This window comes from Lipotes vexillifer, unplaced genomic scaffold (genome assembly GCF_000442215.2).
Source record: "Lipotes vexillifer unplaced genomic scaffold, Lipotes_vexillifer_v1.1 scaffold644, whole genome shotgun sequence".
NCBI classification, from domain to species: domain Eukaryota; kingdom Metazoa; phylum Chordata; class Mammalia; order Artiodactyla; family Lipotidae; genus Lipotes; species Lipotes vexillifer.
Window position 1 is genome coordinate 3,374,656 of NW_006783288.1, and position 10,512 is coordinate 3,385,167.

A 10,512-nucleotide genomic window follows, 5' to 3' on the forward strand; every position below is an offset into this window, starting at 1 on the left:
TCACACTCTATAAAATGTATGCACACGGAATTTCAGATCTTTATAATGAATTATGGAACTTTATAATGAATGGATCAGGCAGATAACACCTCAACCCACTGATCAAGCTTAATATTTATCATAAAAAGAGACAACTAGACAACTGATATGATGCAAAAGGAAAGAAACACATCACTTACATAGTATTCTTGCTAAAAAATGTTTAACCTGAATCTAATAATGAGGAAACAATCAGAAAAAAATGCCAGATTGTGGAACATTCTACAAACAAACCAGCCAGAACTCTTTACTAATGTCAGTGTCATGAAAGACCCACATACACACGTGCACACACACACACACACGTACACACACACCTCACACATACATAAAAGAAGGACTCTAATCCATTAACTAAAGAGAATGACAACTAAGGGTATATGGATGTCACTGTAATCTTTCCTTTTTTAAATTTCCACTTTGACATTTCTCAAAAAAAAAAAAAAAAAAAAAAAACATGGATACATGTATTACTCAACTAAAAAAAAAAAAAAAAAACAGTGGGAAATGAGGGAGAGCGAGCCAGGTTAGGAGGAAGAAGCAAGATGTCAGTCTCAGACCCAGAGAGTAGGAGATGCCTGAAGAGCTGCCAGGAGCTCAGATCTCCATTTGCCAGGAGAGGTACTTAGGCTGTAGTCAGGCCAAAGAGATAAAAGATCGTCTGTAATGATTTTCTTCAGAATTTGCCAAACAAAGTTCTACGGGAATAGGAACAGTCTGTAATTAAAACGTAAGAGTGGTTTGCCAGCACTTACCCTAGAAGTGCCGATTAGTGCAGCGAGCAATACAACCAGGGGGAAATTGTTCCAAGAAGTCTTAAAAAACTCTGGATTTCTTTTTTTAATTGAGCGGAAATTGCATATGCACAAACAGTTAACAGAAAATAACCTTCGAAAGACTTCATAACAGAAGTCTTCAGAGTCCAGCATCCTACTTGATCAGGCATTATTGAAATACCGGAACTTAGTCAACTTTTTTTTTTTGCGGCACGCGGGCCTCTCACTGTTGTGGCCTCTCCCGTTGCGGAGCACAGGCTCCGGACGCGCAGGCTCAGACGGCCATGGCTCACGGGCCCAGCCGCTCCACGGCACGTGGGATCTTCCCGGACCGGGGCACGAACCCGCGTCCCCTGCATCGGCAGGCGGACTCTCAACCACTGCGCCACCAGGGAAGCCCAGCTTAGTCAACTTTTTAATGCAAAACTCCTGTGTTTTCCATTGTGCAGAGCTTCAGAGCTCCTCCCAGGGCCTGGGCTCCATGCTGTCATTTCTGTCTCACTGCTCAACACTCCCACGTGGCACTAACTGCATCGTGCATAGGTCGGGAAGATGGGCTCATTTGTCTGATCTCTGGATGCTTAGGACAGTCAGATATCCTTTCAGGCAAAAATGATGCTGAGAAAAATTTTTGCCTATCTTGTCCTCTCGAAGTTACTTAGGAAGCAAAAAAACAAAAAGCAAAAAAGGTACGTTTGTTGTTGATCAGAGCGCAACAATATGGAGAGAGGTAGCAGCACTTGGACTCCATGAGACAACTTTGACGAGATACAAAGCAAGGGTCGGTTTGCCGGGTTAGGTCAGCGTAGAATGCCACGGTGCTCAGACAGTTGACCCTTTCTCAGTTTGGACCAAGAAAGACTTCATGCCTTTCTAGGCTCTCGCAGCAGCTCCAGATGATTTTAACACATTACATGCAATGAAACAAAATCAGAGCTGTTGAGTTATTCTTTAATTAGTATTACATTGAAATGCCCTAATACATTCTTATCTACATCCCTCCACCAACTGCTATTTTGTCGAATTCAAATGCTCACTGGAAGTATCATCACCCCGTAGTCATAGGCTCTCAGGACCACCATGGTTTTGCGAATGAATCAGAGAAGGCAACATTGCTTCAGCTAAAAGTCACTTAGCTTTCAAAAGGCAGGATGTAGCACAGAATGATTCTGTCTACTGGGACAGAAACACTGGGAAGGATGGGAGAAGGAAGTTGGCTCCAGCTCCACTGTTACCTTGGCAACTGTGGTGCAAGCATCATCCGGGCAGAAATTAACTTTGTGCCATAATATCATAGGGCAGAGGAAGGGAGAGCGCAGAGGAAGAGGAAGAAAACATCGGCTGGATCTAGAAGCTCAGAGGGCCGTCTGGGACGATTACGAATCAATGGGCGGGGCATTTGAGCTACAGGCACCAAATTACCCATTGTACTTTTGTTGGGTTTTTTTTTTTTCACTGAAATTTCAGTATTGTGTGAAGACAGCCACCACGCCCTTTAATAATGAACAAACACTGCACTAATTTGGCTGAGGGCATCTGCTGATCATTCTTGGTCATTTATAACTTCCTTTTATTTCTCTCTTCGGGGAAACAGGGGGAAAAAAAATATCTTGAACGGAAGAGACAAGGAATGGTGTGGTTATAAAAAGCACATTCTGTCGAGGGTGAACTGGTAACTAGTTAGCCTTAGGCTAGAGACCAGTCTCTTCCCTGCAATGGAAGTGTGCAGACCCTATCTGGGGCAAGACGAGCCACCCCGTGGAGTGGTGTCTGGTCAAACTGCTTGTGCGGGAAACTGCACTGATGCTGTGGGACGGGCCTCAGACCTCCCAGCCAAGACCACGGCATCAGGGCCAGAGCCTGCAGGGACCGCACAGGAAGGCTTGTTAGAGAAAAACTGGCTGTGCATCCAGAGTTCCAAACTTCACTGGGTACTTAGAAAACACGTTACAGAAAAGGCAGCCGGCCGACGAGACAGGTAAGTGGAAAAGTACAAGTAAGTATGTCAGTCTCAAAACCTGAATTCCAGTAAAGCTTAGGTGGCAGGTCACAGGCAGAACTGCGACACACATGTAAGCGCAGAGGCTTCCTTCCTCCAGGATGGGTGAGGGGCCGTCCCTCTCTCCTGGTCAGGTCCACAGGTCACGGCTAGCAGCGCTCAGACGGTTAAGAGCACACGAAGTGAGCGGGGAACATCTCTCAGGAGTTACCGCTGGTCTCCAGCTTGCCTGCTCCTGGAAGTAGGTGCGCGCTTTCAGCCAGGGAGGTCTCCCTCCCGCCGGCCCGGGACTCCAGGAGGAAACAGCTTTTCCTCTTCCTTCCGTAGGGTAAGATGGGGCGTTAGTGACACATCCTGCTCGTCATCTCTTTCTGGAAAGCAGGGGGAGAAGGGTGGTTAGGAGTAACTATAAGCAGAGCAATGGCTTGTTGAAGGATTCTGAAAATACCCTGGCAACCTCTGGAGCCTTTAAACCAGAGGTTGCAAGCATGGCCCAGGAATAAGGCTCAGCATACAGATGTGTTCCACTGGCTGCAGGCTTTTTTTTTTTTTTTTAAATCAAAGCAATGTTTAAAAACCTCAGCTAACTTGCCAAAAAATCCAGGTTGCTCTGTGTTCTGGAAAAATTGCAAGATCTGGAGCCACTGGGCAGCTGAGTTGAGAATTGCTGTCCTCTTCAGATGCAGAATACACTCTCCAGTTTGCCCCAGTCTCCACCACTCCCAGCAGTCTCCCCATCAGGACTGAAGTACCACTTACTGGTTGATATGATCATTGGATTTAGGCGGCTGTTTTTCTTACGGTAGAGCACAATTTCTCTTTACGTACGTTTCAATCAAAGATGAAAATATGAAGGATAGGTACAAGTCGAGAAAAGTGGAAGGAAGGACATTTCTTAATAGAAATGAAGACTATCCCAATGTGTCTGACAGTCAGCCACAACCAGCTGGCCTTTCTATAAATGCTCTTGTGGGCATTTATAGATCCCAGATGTGCCATCTGTTTTCCTTCTCTGGGTCTCTGCACAGGCGAGACCCTTGCCCGTGGCCTGCTTCTACCACGCCCTTCTCTCTTTACTTGGCTAATTGCCATTCATTTTCCCAGCTCCAGCAAGATGACTCTGATCTGCCTGGGAAGCCTTCAGGCACTCCCGCCCCTCCCACTGTGGATCAGCCACGCCCTCCACCTGTGCCCACCTGGAGGCCTGCGTGCAAGGAGCCAGTTTGTACACCTGTGTGTGTGTGTGTGTGTGTGTGTGCGCGTGAGTGCACACACATGGGCGACGGGCATGTGTCCGTCGCCCTACTTGTGAGCTCCAAGGTGTCAGGAAGAAGAAACCCTCACTAGCACAGTGCCTGGCACAGGGCAGCAGCTCCTCTTTCATCCTTGAGAATGTCCTGGATCGCAGGCTGGGAAGGAGACTTGTGCCTTGGGGCATTTAGGAGGACACATTTCATATATTTTAGTTAGATGAATGAGCCGCTTCTGAGGTCCACCTGCTGCAGAGCTGACCCCAGCTCACCCTCCAGCGCCCCCTATCAAATAGGAAACATCTGAGTAACAGGAGCTTGCGAATAGGCGTGCCAGCTGCTCAGAGACTTTATTAGAAAACCATACCAATGTGCTGGCTAAAAAAATAACCAAATATACAGAACAGAATCTAGGTACTTTTGCACCCTTATGATATTAAGCAACGCAATTATGTAGAGATACATATATTGAAAAATTAAGTGACCATTTACTTATGCTCAGTACTTGTACTATGGACCAGGTGCCTGGGAGATGAGGTCGCTGTTCCCAAGGAGCTACGGTCTATCAGGGAGAAAACGATATAAAATACAATGATATAAATGTTAATATTTAGAGGAGATGAGGTATGGTAGAACCCAATCCACCCATCCCACTCTGCCCTCACTACCACCCTGTGTGACCTCCCTGAGCCTTTGGGTCTTAGCTGAAGTGGCCCCTTTCTAGGGATACCCTTCCGAACCTCCAGGATAGGGCATCACCTCCTCTTCTGCTCTTTCAGAGCACCCTTCCTCACAACCAGGATAGTCTTACTGTTTCATTCCTGCCTCCTGGATTCATCCCTTGTGAGATCCTGTAAGACCCACGGAGAAAAGGGCTGTGTCTGTGGTCTGTGCTGTGTCCCCAGTGCCTGGCAAGTGATGATGGATAAAATATTTGTGTAATCCAGCAATGAATGGGCTCCCAGTGTCCTCATCTGTGAAACAGACCAGTGATGCCTACTTGAGGTGAGTGGGAAGGTTAAAAAGTATTCATGGACAGAGTACGCATTCATTCCCTTTCCTGATCTCTCCAGAAGCACAAACATGGCAGCAGCCACTTTGTGCTGGGAAGGCAGAGCCTTGAGAGGACTTCTCTGATAACGTACCCACTGAGATGGACTCCACAACCTGGAGGAGGAAGAGTCTGACAGGTGAGGGTGGGAGAAGGGGGACTGGAGAACAGGGGCTGTGGCTGGAGGGAAGCACAGTCGAGGTGGAGCCCACCAGGGATCTGATGCTGCTGTGGCTGGAGCAGGGGGGCCAGGGCAGGATGGGGACGCAGGGGTAGGGAGACAGGTAAGCGCACAACTATTTGAATAAGGACCTAGGCACCTGGTGTGGGGGGATGGAAGTAGATGATGACAACCTGAAAAGGAATTTGCTGTTCCTCTGTTAAGCTTCCAAAGGTTCTTGTGTTTTTGGTTAACTTTTTGTGACAGAGATGGGAAAAATTAGGTGGGAATACAAAGTGTGTATGGGTGTGTGTGGGGGGTGTGTGTGTGTGTGTGGGTGTGTTTGAAAGAGTGAGAGCAAGAGAGTGAAGGAGAGATCATGGGATGAAGACAACTTTGCCTTTATAACTAATTCTCATAATTATTTGCAATGGGTCAGGATTACAGAAAGAAAGGAACTAGCATTTGTTAAGCCCCTATGAGTTTCAGGTGCTTCGGGTGGTTATATTAATATCATTGCCTCTGTAAAACTTTGAAAGAAGAGGAATCCAGGCCTCAGAGCAGAAGTGATGTGCTCAGGGTGAACAGGTATGGTGAACAGTAAGCTGCCGAGCTTAAATGGTAACAGTTGCTTCCATCAAACAAAGGTTTGCTGTTGTTTAGTCTCGGTGTCCCTCACGGCTCTACAGGTATCACTTCATGTAACCCTTACCCTGATCCTGTGAAGTAAGCTTCGCCATCCCCATTGGTCTGATGAGGAAACAGGCACAGAGACAGAGAATAATTCATCAAAGTCACACAGAAAGTGGCAGAAGTAGAGATTTAAATTCAGATCTATCTGGATGCAGAGGCCAGCTCTTTCCACTACACCACATGACCATGGTTTAAGCCTCTGAGACATTCTTATGAATATGCATTTGAGTGATATTGACTTATATTAATTAACAATTCATTGCAATCGTTCCTGAATTTTCAAAATGCCAAAGAGATAGTTTTTCTTTATCCAGACTGATGCCACTTTGAGTTACAAGTGCAATCGGTAAATACTAAAACAATTATGCCACTAAAAGACTATAGACACAAGAAATGTGGAAGACCTTTTTTTTTTTTTTTTTTTTTTAAGGAAAGCAGAAGAGGGAAAAGACTGAGAGAGGATATGGGACCTAAGCAAAGCCACTGAGTTAGTCTGTGAAAAGCCAGGACCAGTGCTTTCCTCACCAGCCGTGCAGCCTCAAATGCAGGAGAAAACCTGTTTACTATGAGGCCTCTTAACATTCTTACAGGGAATGAATGGTTGAAATAGATCTGAAACTTGAGGAAGGACGTCTCAGTTGGATCCGCCCTGCAAAAGCCTACAAGCCTTCACAGCTGTATTCTAGCGATTTCCCACTGGGTGGCGCCAATGGGATGGCTAAAAACCAACTGGTTCTGAGGAAAAAACACCCAAAACAAAAACAAAAAAACAAAAAAACAAAAACCACCCAGACAGGGCTTCCCTGGTGACGCAGTGGTTGAGAGTCCGCCTGCCGATGCAGGGAACACGGGTTCGTGTCCCGGTCCGGGAAGATCCCACATGCCGCGGAGCGGCTGGGCCCGTGAGCCATGGCCGCTGAGCCTGCGCTCTGCAACAGTGAGAGGCCCGCGTACCACAAAAAAAACAAAAACAAACAAACAAATCCCAGACAATCCAGCAGGGCCAAACACGTTCCTTCCCATCGGGGAGAGTGGCTTAAACAACTCCTATGCAGTTTGCTCTCTAGGGATGAATTTGCCATTGCAGAAGTTATCTGAACCCACCATGTATTAAGTCCACTAAAGAACTCCAACAGGTGCTTAAGAGGTTTCTGCAGAGGTAGAGTGAATTTTCTGAGAAATGTTCCTAAAGGCTGTATTTGGCTTGTACATGAAGACTTTTCAAGCACCCAGATTTTTAAAAATCCATTCTTAAGGCAAGAGTAAAGTCAGGTTTGGGTTGTGCTCAGTCGGTACCATTGCTTTAATGTAAGGCGGAACTTGATTCTGCAAAGAAGTCCCTGATTCCCGACTTTCAGCAGAACAAAGTCCACACTCTGCAGCCTGGCAAACAAAGCTGTTCTTAACTGGATCCACCCACCCTGCTCACCTCCTGTTGAAGCCCGGCCCACTCACCACACCCATCAGGCAAACTAGACTCCTCCCCGTTCCCCAACAGCCCTGGTCTGTAACGTTTCTAGTAGCTTCTCATCGGCTGTTTCTTCCATCTGGCAAATGCTTTCTGCCCTTCTATGCCTGGCAAACTTTGATATCCTTCAAGATCAGAAAGGGTTAATTAGCTCCCTTCCCGGGTTCCTCCATCACTTTGCATCACACCGCTTTCTGCCAGCACAGGAACTCACCATTTCATCTTGCCTGAATCTGAACAGACCCTTAAAACTTTGTTATATAGTAATATATGATGAGGGATATCTTGGTCAAGTCACATAACAGTATGTATGGTTTGATCCAATTATATTAGGAAAAAATATAAAGTATGAGTCCAGCATGATAAGTTTACCTCTGGGTGAATGGAATAATATATGTTTTCTATTTCTGATATTTGCCTTTTACATATTCTCTAGCTTTTTAGATATTTTTAATATACATGTAATTTTTCCTAAAAAATAAGCTTCGGGATTCCCTGGTGGCGCAGTGGTTGAGAGTCCGCCTGCCGATGCAGGGGACACGGGTTCGTGTCCCGGTCCGGGAAGATCCCACGTGCCGCGGAGCGGCTGGGCCCGTGAGCCGTGGCCGCTGAGCCTGCGCGTCCGGAGCCTGTGCTCCGCAACGGGAGGGGCCGCAGCGGTGAGAGGCCTGCGTACCGCCAAAAAAAAATTAAAAAATAAGCTTCAGTCATTTAAAAAACAAAGAGAAGTAGACCAAATCTCCACACTGAAATCATAGTTTTGGAAACGAAGTTCAAATGATTTTGCCTAGTCTTTGTGTGGAACGGTGGTGGTGGATGAAATCAGCATATCTTTTACATAAGATACTCAGCCACTTCTGATCTAAAACATTTAAAATTAAAATAGAGATCTTTGCTAGCATTTGAAAGTTTTGTTTGTTTGTTTGTTTGTTTTAATACACATGGAACAAACTTGTGTGAATTCTACGAGTCAAATCTTCCTCTTATCTCTCAGTGTAGCCATTTTGAGAACTGGCCACGGAGGGAATGAACTGTCCAGAGAAGTAAAATGATTTATTCCGGGTCACGCAAATAATTTCTGACCCGACCAAGACTACAAAGAAACCAACTGACTTAGCTTACTACACCATACCATCACACATCCCAGTAATCGAATTTTCACATGGAATAAAGAAAGAAATGTGATGTCTGCTAGGTGTCAGTCATCATGCTAGCATAACCATATGAATAAGTTAACATTAGGAATTATAAAATGAGCTCCAAAAAGGAGTGACAAAAATCACAGGATCACAGACTACTGTTCAAGCTGGGAGGACACCTGGATGTGATCTAGTCCAACACCTTCATTCCAGAGATGTGAAGACCCGGCCGTGAGGGTGGAAGCGACTTGCCGAAGATGGGGCCACTGATAAATGGCGGCGCCAGGACGCCTGACCTGTGGACCCCGCACTCCTCGTTGATTTCAGAGAGGCAACTTGTGTACACAAGGGTTTCTTAAGAGTCACCTCAGTGTGCTTCAGGAAAATCCCTCTTGCATGACTGGCTCTCCTGCACGTAAACCTGAAACCTAAATGGCTCTCCACAGCTTTCAAACTAAGTCCCAACTCTAGCGTCTAGCATTGGTGTGGCCTACTCAACCACTTGGCCGTCACTCCCCAGCTCTCTTTCTCTACCGTTGAGCCCATAGCAATGCCCCTATATATGCTTTCCTTTGCTCCTCTCTTCCCAAAACACCGTTCTCCCAACTCAAGCATCCTTCGAGACCCTTGACCATTTCCCCCCCTCAGGAACACCATCTCCTACCCTTCCCACCCCGTCCCCAAGAAGTCTCAGGCGGTCCTCTTCTGGTTTCCCTTTGTGCCTGTAGTACCTCTCACATTGTTCTATGACACTTTATTAATTCCTGGTTCCAGCAAGAGATTGCTCTGGAAGAGATGAACCATATCTTGTTTCTGTTTGGACCCTGGTGCACAAGGCCTGCCACATACAAGGGGCTGTAAAAATATTTGCTAGTTAGACGAAAATCCAATGAAGATGAACAATTACTAGGTCTTAAAGACCCAGTAAAACGAGAGGTAGAGAAAAATACAAACTGAATGCCTACTATGGTGGAGGCACTTATATTTATTGTGTGTACTTTTTGCTCAAAACTCTGTGAAGTAGGCATTGCTCCTTCTAATTTACAGATGAGGAAACAGAGGCTCAGAGAACTGAAGTAACTTGCCCAAGTTCACGCAGCTAGCCAAGTGGAAGGATAAGGGACGGATATGGTTGCCTCAAAAACAAAAACAAGTAAGCAGACAAAAACCATCCTGTTTCTGTTACTCCACTGGGAGGAGAAATAAAAGAAAAGGACTGAGGTTCTTTGTTTTTCTAGCGTTTTAACATATATTGGGCACAGAAGGGCTACAGCAACAGCATTTTAAAGCCAATTTCTTGTTTTTCATTCACCAACTTTCTGCTAATTCTGAGAAACAAGAAGAAGAACGGGGAGGAAGAAATACTGGAAATAAAGCAATGATTTAGGAAGAACAGGACACAAAGGGATGAAAGGAAGGTGGGTATAGAAGGCGCAGCAGTGTGATAAGAATGAGAACCCTGGGCCCAGCGCTTCGTGAAAATGACCTTTGTGTAAGCGGGTCCTTCCCACCACCAGCCACCATGAAAACCGGGTAGCTTGAAACACACAGCATATCGTTAGCTCTGAAGGGGCAGTATTTCACTTCAACGGGGAGCCCAGTAAAATATCAGGCTGTTTGTTGCAGGGAAATCCCTGGAACAAGAGAGAGGAGGAGCAAAGAAAAGCAAACAAGCAGGTACAAAACATCCCCAGCCACTCTCCTGCCCAACCCCTGTGGGACAGCTAGTCTTCAGAAGGTAGAAACAGGGGGGCAGCTCCTGCCACCCTCGGGCACAGGGCGGCCATGCATCTCACCCACCCAGAGAAGGCCAGCTCTCCCCTGCTGCAGTGTTTCTCCTCTCGCTTTCTAGAATCCACAAAGCTGCACCTATGACATTGACCTTTTCCCAAGTGCCTTGACAATTGCGGGGGGCGGGGGGGGGGGGGGAGAGCGGG

At 46.3% G+C, this 10,512-nt stretch overlaps 1 protein-coding gene across 1 annotated transcript in view; it reads right to left on the reverse strand.

Annotated features, from left to right (window-relative positions):
- Nucleotides 1-1,752: 1,752 nt before the first annotated feature.
- MOB3B (MOB kinase activator 3B) overlaps nucleotides 1,753-10,512 on the reverse strand; it is a 206,665-nt gene continuing 197,905 nt past the window's right edge. The window contains exon 4 of the mRNA XM_007455919.1: nucleotides 1,753-3,185. Within this exon, the coding sequence (XP_007455981.1) occupies nucleotides 3,156-3,185 (30 nt within the window). The 3' untranslated portion in view covers nucleotides 1,753-3,155. The remainder of the gene's footprint in view (nucleotides 3,186-10,512) is intronic.